Below are 18,171 nucleotides of genomic sequence, written 5' to 3' on the forward strand. Positions count from 1 at the left end.
AGAGGTCTGGTGACGAACACTCTATTTCTAGGAAATCTTATTCTCGCTGGTTTATGTAAAGAATATGCATCTTGTTCTGATAAAAAGTCTCGAACCTTTTCAATTGGGACCTTCTTACCAGTTTCACTTTCCATAGCCCTCTGTAATCTATCTACTCTGCCAAAAGAACCAGGGTGGCCAGGTGTGTAATATACACATTTCATTAACTTTTCTTCAGCCATACCTTACCACACACATGTAGTGATGCTAAATGAAGGAGAAGACGTCTGTAGTCAGGGTTTATATATATATTTTTATTAACATAATCAGGAAAGAAATTACATTCATTTATTATACCACTAAGTAATTGTAAAAAAAAACATTTTTATATACAAAAAAAGAAAATATGTAGAAAATAAAACAGACACTCTTTTTAATATGATGTCACTAACTAGTTTAATATATAAAAAGAAAGACATGAGAAAACATGTAAGCATTGGTTTCAAGACCCCCGCCAGTAGTCCGTGATGGCATCAAGTTGATCTTTTAATTCACAGTTTTCTTCAACCAGCCGATCATACCCGCCATAGATTGTAATAAATACACGCTTTACCATCGTCAATTCGTACAGATACGCCTGTACGACAGCATTAACAGCGTCGTTGTCATGATGAATGTTGCAAGAGACTAGAAACCGTTGAACTGCATCCATGAAACGTTCGTTATAAAGTACTCGCATTATACCATAGTAGTTATGTTCGTAGAGCTCGTTCTCAAGCAGCTTCAAACATCCATGCTCTTTTTGACTAGGACGGTTATTAACGCATCCATAACACATTTCGTGCATGTATTTTCTGATCGCAGCGGTCAAAAGACGATACAGCACAGTTTTCACCACTTTGATGAAACCGAAGCAAATCCACCCATCGTTTTCATCTGCGCCGCTCTCACCGTCTGGCAGGGTATCCGCAGGTGGCGACGGGGGTGCTGAGGCCGGTTCCCTCTGACTCTCAAGGGCTTGCGCGTCCGCAGGTGGCGACGGGGGTGCCGAGGCCAGATCCCTCTGACTCTCAAGGGCTTGCTCCACCGGGGATGTCGGATCTCCATGGCCGCAGGGGAGCTCTGAGTCTTGGGAAAGCGGTGGGGAGGCAGGAAGATTCACCGCTTGTGAATCTTCATCCACGGTCGCCGTCTGAGGTGGCGAGGGAGTAAACTCGGAATTGTCACTCCTTAAAACAAAGATCTCTTGGTATAGGTCGAGGCCTTCAGGGCGAGATCCGGACCAGATCATGGTGTTTCTCTTGGTGAGGCTGCGGATGAAGGAGAGGGGTACAGCTCCGGGGGCAATTTGTCGTCGTCCAGGGACCCGTGCTATTTATATACATAGAAGGGCGTGGTTAACGTTGAAGGGGTGGTATTGGCAGTTGTGAGGGGCGGGTCTAAAAAGCAAGCGCTTTCTTGATCCCCAAAATGTCTTTCCAGTTGCGGCAATCGCGAAACAGCGTTGAAATCTGGTCTGATATTCCAATCATCTTATCACGCCAGGCATCAAAGGGAACGGCTAGCAATGACCTGATGACCCCGCATTGAGAATTATAATAATCCAGCATGAACATAATCGTCTGTGTTTTATCTTGAGCCTTTTTGAGACTTGCACGGAAAAACCAGCGGCCTGTAAAGTAGCTGAGAAGATCCTATTTCCTGAATCATTGTCAATTTCATTCAGGTCGGTCAGCACTCGCTTACACCGTTTAGCGGGGGGTGAATCCTTGATTCCGTCCTCGACTTGTTGACATGGCCGTTTGCTCCGTTTAGCGGGGGGTGAATCCTTGATTCCGTCCTCGACTTGTTGACGTGGCCGTTTGCTCCGTTTAACTGCGGGTGAATCCTTGATTCCGTCCTCGGCTTCTTGTCTCACAGAGGGCCCTGCTGGAATAGGTTCTTGGGGGTTTAGTCGAATGAAGCTGGTTTTTCGTCTCACTGAAGGGCCTGCTGCCGGATTCGCTTCTTCAGGGGCTAGTTTGCGAAGCATGATGAGTTTCAGAACAGCCCAATCGTTTGATGTCAGCATGCCCAAGGAGTGGATAGTTTGCAGCTCGTCACCTTCATCATCCAATTGATAGAAGTACATTTCCCCGGTTTCATATTTGAAGATGTACCCCCATTTACCGTGGGCTCCATAGGGCTCCAAAGACCATTGTTCTTGCAGACGCTGGCTCGGAGGCATCTGAGTTCTGCATAAAAACAGCGTAGCCTTGTGAGGGGAATGCTGAGCTTGCCAAAAATCGCTCTGATCATGCCAAATCGTGACAGGTGTCTCAGCAATGATGGGTTCAATGTTGGTTCTTCCTGACGCCATGTTGAAAAGGATTCAATCACTATTGAGGCTTGAGAGAGGGCCTGATATTATGACAACCGGGGCGGGGTGAAGACGGTGGGTGGGACCTTGGGCCAGTAGTGGGGGATGGGTGTGAACTCCGGATGTGGGGGTGGGTGTGAAATCCGGATGTGGGGGTGGGTGTGAAATCCGGATGTGGGGGGGGTTGGTGTGATCTCCGGATGTGGGGGCTATTTTTTTTTTTTTTTTTTTTTTTTTTTTCTGCTTCTACACCTGCAGAGACAGATTTAAAAAGAACAACAGAACCAGCCAAAAAGTATCACGGGTACAAGAAGCCCACGCCTTATAATATGTAGTATTATTTGATACAATATGTATTTAGTGACAGCCAAAGCTAACTACAGGGCTCATCTGTATAGAAGTATATCTGTAAGCACCCGGATCCAAGCACCTATGGGTCATACCAAAAATGTTCAATAGTGGTTGTGAGCAGCCAAAGGACTGCCCCTCAGAGCACCAAGGGAGACACCGGGGAAACGAGAACCCTAGATATCTGAAAGAGCCCCCAAAGCCCAGGAGCCCAAGAAGGACCAATACAGGGATAGCTGCCCCCCCCCACCCCCATCCCAGAGAAGAGCAGAGGAAACCCCCAGGAAACCCCCCAACAGCCACAGTGCCAAAGCCCCCGGGAGCCCCACTGGCAGCCAGCTGCGTCAGAGCAGACCTAGAGCCGAGGACCTCCCCAAGCTGGACATACCCGGCCTACACCCCAAGCCCCAACCCCCCCCCCCACACCCCCACCCCACCCCGATCCCAGCTCTGATTACCCCTGAGAAAATCCCCCTGAAGATGGGGCCAAAACTGTCCAAACAAGCTGACGAACCACAGCCCACCCTATGAGCTCGGAGGTGACTTCACTAGCCACACGCCACCCAAAACTCCACCCAAACCTCCATACCAGAACCCCACACCCTATTACTGGGGAGAGCAGAAGTGCCAGCCCAGCAGATCCCCTGGACACAACGGCCAACCCCAGCCCAGGCCAACCCCAGCCTAGGAGGCCCGCTCCTCTCTTCCAGGCATTAAACTGGCAATGGCAGTCGGAGATCAAGGGTGTGAAAAGACCCCAAGCCTGCCTCTGCCTGCTCAAATGTTGCGTTGTTCCCATGTTGTTGCCTGTTGTTTTCAAGTGCATTTAAAAAAGAGCCCCCCCCCCCCCCCACACACACACACACACACACACACACAAAACCCACCCAGAACCCTCAATGTCTATATGCAGTTTCATTGGGGAAGGCAGGGGAAGACACCAGGGGTGAGACCTCCACAATCTGTCACTCTCCCCAATACCTCAGGTGCCCCCAAACCATGCTCTACAGATGTCTGTCGTAAAAATGTTAGAAATCAAAGTGTTCACTTCTATACAGAAAGCCCGTATTTTTTTTTTTTACTTTCTTTTCTCAGGTATCACTTTACACATGTCAGCTTAAATAATAATACATATAAGTATGGTATTAAGGTGTTACTTTATTGTATCTGTTATACTATGTACGTTGGTTGTGCTGTTCTTTTTACATCTCTCTTTCCAGGTGATGAAGCAGAAGGAAGACGTTTTATCATTCTTTCCCGTTGTAGTGTCCACATAATAAACACACACACAATAAAACTATTTACATGCATAAATCAAGCGGAGCACTATGGTGAAAGCTGATTGCTCCACTTGTGGAAGCAAAATCTGTCGAGCTCTATTTGGCATTAAGATATCAATTCTTATTGCCACATTGCTAGAGAGGACACTGGCAAAAAAAAAAAAAAGCAGTTGTCTTGCAATCTCAAAGCTGATGGTTCAATTACAGCTTCTTCTTGTCACATGTTGATGTGATAACGTGCTTTTGCCAGGGGCAGGTTGCCTTCTGCGTGTGAATGTGTTCACATCTGAGTGTGGTTGGATGATATGGCTGTAGTGAGCAGTAAGACCAGAAAACAGTAAATAAATTCATTCTTGAATTGCAGTGAGGGGGGGGGGGGGCACACACAAAAAGTCAGTCCAGGGGCTGCCGATGGGCCCCAGGCCACACTTTGTACACCCCTGGTTTAAAACATCACTTGTTGTTGCAGACATAATTCCTCCCTGGATCTCAGAGAATAGACTTTAAAATCCTTCTGTTAGTCTATAAATCCCTGAATTAGCACCTAAATCCATCACAGACTTGTTATCAGGGCATCAACCCTCCAGACCACTCAGGTCTTCTGGCTCCAGCCTGCTCTGCAGAACCAGAACCAGAACCAGACATGGAGAAGCAGCATTTAGTTCCTATGCTCCACTGATCTGGAACAAACCAGAAAACTGTAAAAGTGCTGAAAGCCTGAGTTCCTTCAAATCAAGATTAAAAACACATTTGTTCAGGATTGCCTTTGACTGTTCTAGTAAAACTGTTTTACTGACACATCAATAGTTCAACTGTTTTTAATGTTTGCTTTTAGTTTCTATTTTACCAGAAATAGAAATTTTTTTTATTTTGTTTCTACATTTTATTCCAACTTGCTTTTTTTCTATTTTCCTATATTTTAATCATGTAAAGCACTTTGCATTGTCTTTGTACTGAAATGTGCTACACAGATAAATCTGCCTTACCTTGCCTTCTGTCTTTGTCTTTGTTTTTGGTTTGTCTACAAAGTAGTGCCATTAAGATCAAACGTGTTTTTTTAAAAAACTCACCCTGATTTTAATGTTATTAATGTTAATTAGATGCATCAGACAGACAAGCAGTCCTTTGACAGTTACATCTGCCTGGGGAAGGAGGAGGAAGCTGAGAAGACTAAAAGCAGCAGCAGCAGAATGAGAGCTCAGTTCAGAGGAATTCACTGGGTCGTCCGCTCACTGTCCTGAACTGAATTATTAGAGAGTGGTGTCTGCTGGTGATGCTGGTTTGAATCCCATCCACTACACGCTGTGCCTATGATGAGGATTTCTGACAGTTTCTCCTGAACACTTTGTGACTTTTTCTTTTCAGTACCAACAAATGCAGACGATGATAAACTCGACACTGGTTCCATATTTTATTCTGGGAGCTTACTTAGATATCAAGCAGCTAAAGTATTTATTCTTCCTGATTGCCTTGTGTTTGTATATTGTAACTGTCGGTTCTAATGTTCTGCTCAGTGTGGTCATCGCTGTGAACAGGAGCTTACATGAACCCATGTACATCTTTTTGTTTGTCTTGTTTGTGAATCAGCTCTTTGGCAGCACAGGCCTCTTCCCACTCCTGTTGGTTCAGATCCTCTCTGATCTTCACTCTGTTTCTGTCCCCTTGTGTTTCCTGCAGGTTTACCTGGTTCACGTTTATCAAAGCGTAGAGTTTTTCAACCTAACTATCATGTCTTATGACAGATATCTGGCCATCTGTCATCCTCTGCAGTATCACTCGCTGATGACGGCCAGGAAAGTTGCAGCCCTTATTGCTGCAGAGTGGTTAATTTCCTTTCTCGGAGTCAGTGTTTTCACCTCAATGAGTTTCACTCTGCACCGCTGTAAAAACGTCATTGACAAAGTGTTCTGTAATAACTACTCCATTGTGAAGCTGGCCTGCTCAGACACAACGAGCAACAATATTTATGGGCTCTTTAGCACTGTTGTTGGGGTGGTTCTTCCAGTTATTTTGATTTTCTACACATACATGAGGATCCTCAAAGTGTGTTACTCCGGGTCAAAAAAGACCCGGCAGAAAGCGGCCAGTACCTGCACGCCTCACCTGGCCTCTCTGCTCAACTTCACATTCGGATGTGGCTTTGACGTTTTACAGAGCAGGTTTAACATGGACCATGTTCCAAGCATGGTCAGGATATTTTTGTCACTGTACTTTTTGACGTGTCAGCCGCTGTTTAATCCTGTGATGTACGGACTGAAACTGTCCAAAATACGCAACATGTTGAAAACATGGTTTCCTATCAGATCAACATGAGGTCATCACTTTGTTCCTGTTTCATGATATTATTGGGAATCTCATGCTTTTGAGTGAATTAAACAGGAAATATAACAGCACAAAAATTTGTTATCTTTCTTCAACTTTTGCTTGTTCATTTTGGAGGTTTTTTAAAGATTTAAATGGATTAACTGACACTGTGACATCCTACATCAGTTTTAGTGAGGAGGCATTGGACTCTCTCAGTGTAAGGAGACCAGGGAAGCTCCCCGTGCAGATCAGTTACCGGTGCCAAATCGTCTCGAACCAACCGGTGAGAACGTTCCAGCCATTCTTTTTCCAAGTCTGTCTGATCCCGTCCTGATTCTGTTTGCCTGCCTGAGTCCTGTTCTGTCAGTCTCTGGAACCCTGGACCTGCTAACCGTAGATTGCCCGCCTGTGTCCCTGACCCTGCCTGTCTATGAGTACTGGAAACTGGACCTGGACCTGACTTGTGGATTGCCCCTCTGTACTGCCACTGGACCTTTGGCCTTTCTGTTAGGGCTGGACGATATAGAAAAAAAGTTTATCAATAAAAAAAAAAAGCATATTGATCGATATCGATAATTATTGAAAATATTTAAAACCATATTTTATGTGCAGCTCTGCCTGGACATTTTATGACATTGCTAAATGATTTGATTTTAATAAAGAACACAAACACAGAATTCCAATTAAATCTTTATTTAACCAACTTTTTGAACCATAACAGGATTTTTTTTTAAAGAAAAATAACTTAAGAGACCTGAGTTATGTTATTAAATAATGACAAAGAATAAACTAAAGTGACCAGTAAAATGACCAAATAAAAAAAATAAAATAGCCTATTTAGGTGGGAATAGTACACTAGTTACTTCTCAGGTTTCATAATTGAGAGGCTGACGCAGGGATCAGGTCCGAGGTTGTGGCGTGGGAAGACACAGATTGCAGCTCATTTTGCACTGATTCCCTGCATTCGTCGCACAATTTAGGGAGCGCTGTTAGAGAAAAATTTGCATCCCGGAATTTTATATCGCGGATCAAGAGTGGCGAGTAGTTGTTTGAAGCCAGGTTTTTCAACTGTAGACAACAGCAGCATATCCATCACTATGAAGCACGTTACTGCATGCCTGATGTCCTTATGCGGCTTGGACGCTTTGTCATTTTATCACAAAGAAGGGAGCCCAGTTTAGCTGCTGTACCAGTTTTGTTTTGGAAGAACTTCCAGAAGATTCCTAAGAAGATGCAGTGTCGCGCGGGGCTGACACAGCTCGCACTGCTGCGGGTGTGAGCGGCTTACGTGATGAAACAACTTTTTTACGTTACCAGACTGTTTTTACCGGTTCCTTGCAAGTTTTACAAATCACTGTGGTTTATTTCTGTCAGACTGGCGAACTAGTAAAACCGTTTCCTCCGCCGCTCCTTGCTGCAACATAATCACGGGCTCTGTGTTGTGGTTTGAGAGGGCTGCGCTTTGTGACGGCGTGCCTGGGTCCGCGATTACGATTGGTCAAGAGGAAGTAGTGACTGTAGCATCAACTAATATGATAGGCTGAAAGGAAGGAAAATTCTCTATCGAATTTTTATCGACCCTTTTTTTTCTATCGTGCCACACGTCTATCGATCGATATATATTGTTATTGAATTATCGTCCAGCCTTACTTTCTGTTACTGAACCCGGACCTCCCCTGGAAAGCCCCGCACTATCTGTCTGCCAATCTGTCGGCTGCTCAACGGCTTCAGCCCCGCCAGCCCGCAGACGGACCCCAGCTCCCAAACCAGCTCGCCTGTTACAAGTCGGCTCTCTGCACCCTGGTTCTCCTCTCAATCAGGTTAGTGACTCAGCTTGTCACACATTGTCTCGCCTGCCATTGCTGGTCACTAACCTGTCTCTCTGCCTCCAGGGGTTTCCAGCCCATAAGCGCGAGCTACGTGTCCCGAGAGCCTGCGGTTGTTTTTCCATTTCAATAAAGCTTGTTTAAACGTCACTGGCCTGTCGTGGTTGAATCTTGGGTCTGATTCTCGTGCATTACAGCAAATGCACCAGAATTAGCCAAAAGGGTGTTTTTCATCTGCTGTCCCTCTTAAAATTGTCTACCTAAAAACACAACAGTAAGAATTTTACAGTGAACAATACAAATATAAAAAGAAATAAAACAGATATAACTCTTTAAATCTTGTTAACAAATACAGAATTAATGTTTTATATATATATATATATATATACACATAGACATATATATATATATATATATATATATATATATACATATACATATACATACATACATACATATATATATACATATATATATATATACATATATATATATATATATATATATATATATATATATATATATATATATATATAAATAGCAGAGACACCAGTGGCAGCATGGTTTGGTTATGGAAGACACATTCTATTAATGCTGACACGTCTAATGTGTTATGAGGCAGTTTTTTAGATGCTTTTTAAAAAGAGTGTATGTTGTAAGCTCTCTGATGTTCTGAGTGTCAGAGTTCCTGAGCATCTGTGACTGCAAAAGCTCTTTGACTAAAAGCACTTTTACGCAAAGGAACAACACATTCTCCTCTGGCCGACCCTCGTGTTACTCTCAGTGTGTTCCTGATCTTTACAAACTGAGTGGAGGACATGACAGACTATGGATTATTTTGGAAAACAAAAATGTCCTTGATGACATTTTCCCAGCTTAAAAGCTTACGCTTAAGTAAAATGGCACAATGGTGATATTTTGATGTTTTTTTATCCAGAATTTTGATTGTTTGTAATGAGACTCTAAAGGTTTTAGTGTCGTTTTATTTGCCTGTGACCAGGTTGTAACATAGTAGGTGATGTGATGATGTACCTTACTGTACATGAACATTTTAGCTGCCTGAAGTGACAAGTGTGATCTTATGAAATGAAACGATATAAAATTTGACTCTATTGCACACCTTTTTTATCTGGGATCTAAAGATTAGTTTAGAGTGTATTAGGATGGTAGGTATTTGAATTCTGACACAACTTTTTTCACATAAATATCTTCCTCATGATTTGCATTGTTGGATTTAGAAAAGTACATTGAAACTGTTTTATTTACATGAAGTTTTAAGCAGGATTGATTCAGCCATTCATAGACATGGGCCATAGACTGTGTATGTTTTTCAGCAACTTATTTTGTGTTTATACCATGTGTATACATTACTGTATTGTCTGCATACTGTCATGATCTTGGTACTTTTGTCTGGATTATTACTAATTTCACACACCTGTTAGCTCCACCCTGCTCTAATTTCTGCTCACCTGTTCCACCTGTGTTTGGCTGTATATATTCACCCTCTAGACAGGATAGCATTGGCAGATTATTTCAAAGCCTTTGCTTAGTTGTTCTCCAGCGTACCTTGTTTGTGATTTCCTGATTCCGACTAGTTCTGCCTTCCGACCTCCGAGCCTGCCTGACCCCTTCTTAGACCTGATTGCCAGATCCGTTTTGCCCGACCCCTGTTCTGAATTTACCTCCGAGATTGCCTGTTCCTTCTACACCCTGTTTGCATTGTCCTGCTACCACCAATGTGCCAGCGTCTGGGATGCCGAGAGCGGTCTCTGTAGCACAGCATTAACAGCCAGCCTGCTGGGCTCATCATAATCACTGGATCGGGACCGAACATTGAAACACAGGTTAGTGACTGTCACGTTTGTGAACAATCGCCTCACGCAAGACGTGGTCACTAACCTGCTGTTTTTGTCCCCAGAGCTTCCTGTCGCTGACGCGGATGCAGTCTGCCCCGTTTCAGTTTTTAATAAACATTGTTCCCCACTGTTTGTCTGGTGTGAACACTGGGTCCGTCTGTTCTGTTCATAACACATACATCTGGATACAGACGTCTGAACAAACTGAGGGAAGGTTGTTTATATAGAGAGAAAATAGCAGAGACCCCAAAATAGAACCTTGAGGTACCCCTGTGGACATGGCAAGAGGCGGTGAGAGATAATCACTGATCCTGACTGACTGTGAGTGATTTAACAGATTTGAAGTTAAATTTGCTTAGTTTGGTTAATACTATTTTATGGTTTACAGTGTGTTATGGGAGTTCTGAACAGATGACTGACCTCCCTGAGTTACTGAAGAAGGAGACCGGTGGAGTGATATAGTTCCAGCACTTTTATTGAGAAACAGAGCAGAGATTCACATAGTTGGGAAGTAAATCGCACCCCACGGTCCCGCTGCAGTCTGCGTCTGCCCTGTCTCTGCCTGCCTCGCTTTTCGGGCTTCCCCTAATACTGCACCATGGCCTTGGTTTGAGACATAACAAAGACAGTCTATCATAGACAATAATCATTCTACGCAGCATTCAGCCTTGCACTCGGCAAACAGCGGAACTTATACACAGACATCAGGTCTCCAGGCCTCCTATGTCCAAGTGGTGTGAGGCCATAGTGACTTAAGAATAATAATTCTTATAACATTCCTCTCTTTTTTTTTTTTCTTTTTTTTTAAGATGGCGTCGTCAGCATCAAGACAAAACAAGATGACCCATCACTTGAAAATGTGAACAAAGCACAGAGGAACCATTTCTGTAAACTCGTAAAGTAGGACCCAAAGGGTTTCCGTGTTGGAACCGGGCAGTGCTGGAACTTTTAGTACACATCAACATGAATGCTTCATAGAGCTTGAACACACAAGATCAAAGGCTTAGCTTTCATCTACAATTTAGGGTTCATCTAATTAAGTAAGGCCTGTTTTAGGTACCTATGCACACATTATTTTGAAATTACATTAGACTATGGTAAGCTAAACCTGTTCAGTAACCAAGGTCGAATCCGTCTACTCTTCCCCACCCTGAATACCCTCCTACTCCTTTCTCCACTCACCCCTACGATGGACAATAATCCACCACTCCAAACTTACAACACCAGGAGCAAAGGCAGGAGATGTTCAGTGAGGGCAGGGGAACCCCAGAAAATGCTACCCCCCAGGGGATAGTAAAAACTGGTAAGGCCCCCCTCCCAGGGAGATCTGCTCTCAGCCAATCCGAGCCTGAAAACCCTGTATTGAATCTAAGTGTTATCATTACGAGCTAATATTAAAGGATCTTTAGAGCCAAACAGATCCTGGTTTTTCCTATATCAAATCAAAAGTGCATAACCCATAGATCTTTGTATGTCTGAAGCAAACAGTTTCCATTTTTTCATAAACCCATATTGATCAACATGATGTAACATTAAAGTGTAGATCTCATAACACAAAAAAAATCAAACATGTGAGTCAGTGGAACAGAGCAGTTAAACAAACAGCAAGACAATATGAGAAGAGTCTGAAACGTCAAGAACGCAAAGTTAAGAAAGCCTTCAGGCCATTCAGGCACAAGGCAGAAAATAATCTAATCGCGCTTAGGGTTTCTTCAGGCAACTCCTCCCGTTGAAGAATAAGGAATCAGAGTTCTCTGGCTTCTTCATCCCCAGTCCTCTTCTTGGTTCCTCCTCGCAGACTGGATGATTGAGCTGGATGGTGTGATTTATGTATTATTGGCCTAATCCTGCTTCGCTACTAAAGGCCCATTTTTACACCGGTTTAAGATTTGACAATAAAATAAGGAATCATTGATCAGAGGTAGAACGGTTTAAATACATATTTAATTCATTGAAATTAAATATGGAGACAGAGTACATACCATTTACAAGATGTTGTTCTCACCGCGGTGGATAAATCTGTCTGTCTGAAGTAAGTTTTACCAAGACATTCCTTTTATCAACTTTAAACTCCTCCTGCATGGCTCAGAGGGAGGATGACTGACCCCCTCTCCTTCTGACCACCCCCTCAGGACAATAAAACTCCATGTTTATCTTACGCTGGAGCAGGAAGGGACAGACCCAACTCTGCTTTCCTCAGTAACCCCAACTAAGATATATTTTTAATTCTCAACAATGGTAATAAGCGTTCAGTTCTGGATGGGGCACTGAGCATTTTATTTTGCATTTCTCTCTAATAAAGCACTTTGTGAAGATGGTCTGCAGACACGAGTCCTTGTTTCCACTGGGGAACAGAAACGAGGTGTAATTAGTGTTCTTATAAAAAAAAAACATTCATGTGTCATTTATTTAAAAAAAACATCCTCAAAGCACTTTCACATTCAAGATATTTCTGTCCACAATTATTTAGCTCTCAGAATTCTGCAATTTAATTATTAGTTAAAAGAGTAATCTTTAAGTTCAAATGTATCTGCAGTAAATTTATAGTAATTCTCAACAGAATGCTTTCAATGTGTGTCTTAACTGTTGTTTTCTGACAGTTGAACTTCTCTGCAACATAAGTTCATCAACATATTCGTTTCATGTTATTTACCATTTTATTTTAAAAACCCAACTGAGAAAAAGAAAGCCTTTCCATGTGAAAGCCTTTTCCCTCTCTCCCTCTTTTTTTTAAAGTGAGGTGCTGTTCTGCACAGAAAAGACAAAATATTTATACCATGCTGTTACTGTTCAAGGATGCCAAGGTTCTACTAAACAAAACAAAGCAGTGAGCAGGAGAGCTTTTTGAAAACGTTCTAACATTGTTGAACAACCAAAGCTACTTAAGCAAATCAGAATTAGTTCCCAAATTAATCCTAAAATAAAGTAAACCTTACATGGTGTACATTGTGATTATTTATTTATTTATCTTCTTAAACTGAGGATTAAGGACTTTGATTAAGAAGTTCTTGGATGAACGCGTCTCTGCGTTCCTATTTGTCTAGGCCTCGGTAATCTGATCTATGTGTTCTGAGTGCCTGGTCAGGAACGGTTAAGGTTCTCTGAAGCTTTCTGTTTTCAGCAACCCTGAAAACCCAGAACCCTTTACAGTCAGTGTTAGGTGTCAGGTAACCTGTGGGACCACCTCGTCGTCTCTCTGGTTCCACCAGCTGTGTCAAGTCCACAACAGCTCCAGACCACAGCAGCCCGTCCCTGGGTGCCATGCCCTAGGGGTCTCCACACCCCCCTGTGTGGAACGTCTCTCATTGTAAGGATCTCACCTTATGTGCCGTTCAAGATGTTCTTTACACAACAGGAGTTTCAATGTGGTGTTTCTTTGCTGCTTTGATGTTCCTCAGAGAAAACCTTCATTCACTGATACATCTTCAAGCTGTTACCCTTTTATCATCACAGCCCCTGCTGTATATTTTTCTGCAACTTTTTACACTATAGCTAAGATGCTGATCGGTCTGTAGCGTCTAGTTACTGAAATGTGATTTACAAATAAACTTGCCTTGATTTGCCTTGGACATACAGCAATTCGACAGGAGCGGATTCATGTGAATGAAGTTTTCTTGCACATATAGGTTTAGAATAATGTAAATACACAATTTAAAATAGCTAATATACCATGGGAGGATGACCCTCCCCACATGGAGGACTGTTCCAGTATGAAACTTCACCTTGACAGGGAGCAAAATTTTCGCTGTCATTTTTATGAGGTGCCTTTTTGGCACCCCAACTGGGGAATTTCTTGTGGTTTGTTTAATTTGTGTAATATTTTGCTAAAAGCTAAAGCTAGTCTAATTTAGGCTTTATGGAGTTCTCAATTTAATTTAGATGCATGCTTTCACTTAGTCACCTCAAGACAACCACAAGTAACACATGCTGGAAAATAGATAACATCTCCATAATGCCACATTCTTTCTTGCAGATATCATGCAAAGAAACCATACCCTTTGGTGGTTGTGTCTAAGCTTAGAAAAACCTATGTTTCTTTGAGATCGGGGCTCTTCATCTTTGCGCCTATGTAGTATTGCTGTAACAGTCCAGTACTGTAAACTTGTGATTATTTCTCTCCCATATTTAGAATAAATGGTTGAGCTAAACTCTGAAGTTGAGTCAACTTTTCACAGTGGTGATAGTGGTAAGCTGCTTGGAGGAGTGAAACAGACCTGTGGGGAGTGACCATGTTCAAGTGATACTGGGTGCACACACAAAAATAGGAACATCAGAATCAATTCAATTAAATAGCGCCAATTCGTAAAACATGTCATCTCAAGGCACTTTCTAAAGTCAAATTAAATCAGATTATACATATTGGTCAAAAACATTCCTAAGGGAACCCAGTTGATTGCATCAAAGTCTTGACAAGCAGCATTCACTCCTCCTGGAGAAGCATAGAGCCACAGGGAGAGCCGTATGCATTGTCCATGGCTTTGCAGCAATCCCTCATACTGTGCAAACATGAAGTGAAAGTGGAAAAAAACTCCCCTTTAACAGGAAGGAAAACCTTCAGCAGAACCAGGCTCAGTGTGAACGCTCATCTGCCTCGGCCGACTGGGGGTTACAGAAGACAGAGCAGAGACACAGAAAGCACAGAAGCTCACATTGACCCAGGAGTACTTTCTATGTTAGATGGTAATAGAGGATGATCTGTCTCCCCTGATGATGTCACAGCTAACAGAACAACCAGGTGTACCTACTATGAAGAGAAAATGACAGAGAAAAAAATGTTAAGTGCTGAAATAGTAACAAAAAATCTAATTGGAGAACAGTAGGAGAACTCAGTAGAGTGAGAGAAATAGACCCTGATGTCCTCCAGCAGCCTAAGCCTATAGCAGCATAACTATAGAGGCAGCTCAGAGTAACATGAGCCACTCTAGCTAGAAGCTTTGTCACAAAGGAAAGTTTTAAGATTAGTCTTAAAAGTAAACAGGGTGTCTGCCTCACGGACCAAAACTGGGAGTTGGTTCCACAGGAGAGGAGCCTGAGAACTAAAGGATCTGCCTCCCATTCTACTTTTAGAGACTCTAGGAACCACCAGCAGACCTGCAGTCTGAGAGCAAAGTGCTCTGTTAGGAACATACGGGGTAATCAGAGCTCTGATATATGATGGAGCTTGATTATTAAGGGCTTTATACGTTAGAAGAAGAATTTTAAATTCTATTCTTAATTTAACAGGAAGTCAATGAAGGGAAGCTAAAATTGGAGAAATATGATCCCTCTTGTTGATTTTTATCAGAACTCTTGCTGCAGCATTTTGGATCAGCTGAAGACTTTGAACTGCATTTTTTGGACTTCCTGATAGTAAACAATTACAATAGTCCAGCCTTGAAGTAACAAATGCATGGACTAGTTTTTCAGCATCGCTCCTGGACAAAATGTTTCTAATTTTGGCGATATTCCTGAGGTGAAAAAAGGAAACTCTGGAAACCTGTTTAATATGGGATTTAAATGACATGTCTTGGTCGAAAATAACACCAATATTCTTTACTTTATTACCAGAGGCCAAGTTAATGCCATCCAGATTAAATGATTGATTAAGAAGTTTATTTTTTGAGGACTCCGGTCCAAAGATTACAACTTCTGTCTTGTCAGAATTTAGGTGCAAGAAATTTAAAGTCATCCAGCTTTTGATGTCATCAAGACATGACTGCAGTCGAAGTAGTTGATTGGATTCATCAGGATTTGTGTCATCAGCATAACAGTGGAAATGAACCCCATGCTGATAATTTTGCCGATCGGAAGCATATATATAGTAAAGAGAATTGGTCCAAGGACTGAACCCTGTGGTACTCCACGGGTGACCCTAGAGTTTGATGAAGATTTATTATTAACATGAACAAACTGGAATCTGTCCGACAGATAAGATTTAAACCAGCCTAATGCTTTCCCCTTAATCCCTGCAGTATGCTCAAGTCTTTGTAGGAGAATATTGTGATCAACTGTGTCAAATGCAGCACTGACATCTAACAGGACAAGTATAGACACAAGTCCATTATCTGAGGCCATGAGAATATCATTAGTGACGCTCACCAAAGCTGTTTCAGTGCTATGATGAGCTCTGAAGCCTGACTGAAATTCTTCAATTAGGTCATTACTTTGTAAATGTTCACATAGTTGATTAGCAACTACTTTCTCAAGAATTTTAGATAAGAAAAGAAGATTAGATATAGGTCTGTAATTTACTAACTCATCTTGATCAAGAGAAGGTTTCTTAAGTAAAGGTTTAATAACAGCTACTTTAAAAGCCTGCGGTACATATCCATTTACTAAGGATAGATTAATCATGTCTAAAATAGTACCACTGTTCTAAAGATTCCTCCAATGCTGCCTCACCTACTGAGGATGAGGTAATCATGTTTGGGAGGATGCCAATTATTCCATTTTTAATGGAATCAATTTTATTTATGAAGAATCTCATAAAATCATTACTTCTAAGAGCTAAGAGAATGGATGGATCAACGAAGCTATGACTCTGTGTAAGTTTGGCAACTGTACTGAAGAGAAATCTAGGATTATTTTTGTTCTCCTCAATTAATGATGAAAAATAGGCTGCTCTAACTCTGCGAAGGGTCTTGTTATACAACAATAGACTGTCCCTCCAGATTAGGTAGGATTCCTCTTGGTGTGTAGAGCGCCATTTTCTCTCCAATTTCCTAACATTGTGCTTCAAGGAACGCTGCTCTGAATTAAACCAGGGAGCCAGCTTCCTGTGAATTATCAGCTTCTTTTTCAAGGGAGCTACATTGTCTAATGCAGAATGCAATGACAAAGTCACACTGTTAATAAAGACATCTATTTGTGAATGAGAAGAAACAACATTGCTGCTATCTGCAAGGCATTTCTGCAATACTGAGGATATTAAAAGGGGGACAGACTCTTTAATGTTTGATACAGCATTATCTGATAAATATCTACTATAATGAAGCCCTTTTTTGGGGGTGGAGAACTAAGATTAAGCTCAAATGTTATTAAAAAAAAGTCAGATAGGACAGGGTTGTGAGAAAATATTGTTACTTCTTCACAATCAATGCCATATGTCAGCACAAGGTCTAAAGTATGAAGCCAAGAGTGCGTTGGTTTATGTACATTTTGAGCAAAACCAATTGAATCTAGGATAGTTTTAAAGGCTATACTAAGGTTATCACATTCTGTGTCAACATGAATGTTGAAATCCCCCACTATAATATTCTTGTCAGAGTTTAACACCAAATCAGATAAGAAGTCTGACAACTGATCCAAAAACTGAGAGTAAGGGCCTGGTGGACGATACAAAACAACAAATGGAAGAGGTTTTATTGCTTTGCAATTTGGATGACGGAAACTGAGGGTTAAATGTTCAAAAGAACTTTAGTTATTAATTGGCCTGGGACTAATTAATAAATCAGACTGAAAGATGATTGCCACTCCTCCTCCTCTTCCCACAGATCTGGGAATGTAGAAATTTGAATAATTGGAGGGATGTGACTCATTTATACTAACATAGTCCTCATAGTCCTCTTGCACTGTATTGTAATTAGAACTTTTGCTCGCACCCGTTGTACGTGTGAGTTTTGGAAATAAAAAGAGTTCTCCGGTTGGAAAGCAGAGAGACCTCATCTCCCCGTATCTTCTTTCTTTTCTTTTTACGGTTCAATAGTTAAATAATCTCCAACAGGCGCTGCTACCCCGCAGAACCCCGAGGCGTTTAAAGCCGTGGCGGGGATAGACCCACAGCCCTTTCGGCTCGGAACATCCATGCCCCCCCCCCTTCTGGAACATGTTGAAAAACTCCCATAAACACTCCAGAATCTTGTGGACCACATTCCCAGATGATATAAAGCTTTTACAGCTCCAAAGGATGGACCAACTTCGTATTGAACCCTACACTGACAAAAAAGCATGTTGGATTTACTTTATTCAATAGTGGATAGTGGTTGCACACCAACCTTTTGCTTTCGTGGCAATCTATAATGTTGTGGTAATTCAAGACAATTTGGTCACTTTCCTCCAGTTGAAGAGGGATCAATCAAAGGTGTAGGGTTTAAAGTCATCCCAGTGGGTTTGATGCTGCAACCTGTGCATTACAATAGGTTTCTCATCACTCAGTGAGCTAACAGATCAGTGCAACACGAAACATTACTCCCCTGACACCTTCAGGATTACATACTGTGATGTGTGACTGTACCGCAGGC

The 18,171-nt window shown here is 42.1% G+C and overlaps 1 protein-coding gene across 1 annotated transcript; it reads left to right on the forward strand.

The window, feature by feature from the left end:
* The first annotated feature begins 5,104 nt into the window (after positions 1 to 5,104).
* On the forward strand, positions 5,105 to 6,718 carry LOC118559670 (olfactory receptor 10A3-like). Its single transcript, XM_036130321.1, has one exon. The coding sequence runs from the start codon at positions 5,341 to 5,343 to the stop codon at positions 6,277 to 6,279; it is 939 nt and encodes a 312-aa protein (XP_035986214.1). The 5' UTR covers positions 5,105 to 5,340; the 3' UTR covers positions 6,280 to 6,718.
* Positions 6,719 to 18,171: the final 11,453 nt, after the last annotated feature.

This window comes from Fundulus heteroclitus, unplaced genomic scaffold (assembly GCF_011125445.2).
Source record: "Fundulus heteroclitus isolate FHET01 unplaced genomic scaffold, MU-UCD_Fhet_4.1 scaffold_334, whole genome shotgun sequence".
Lineage (NCBI taxonomy): Eukaryota > Metazoa > Chordata > Actinopteri > Cyprinodontiformes > Fundulidae > Fundulus > Fundulus heteroclitus.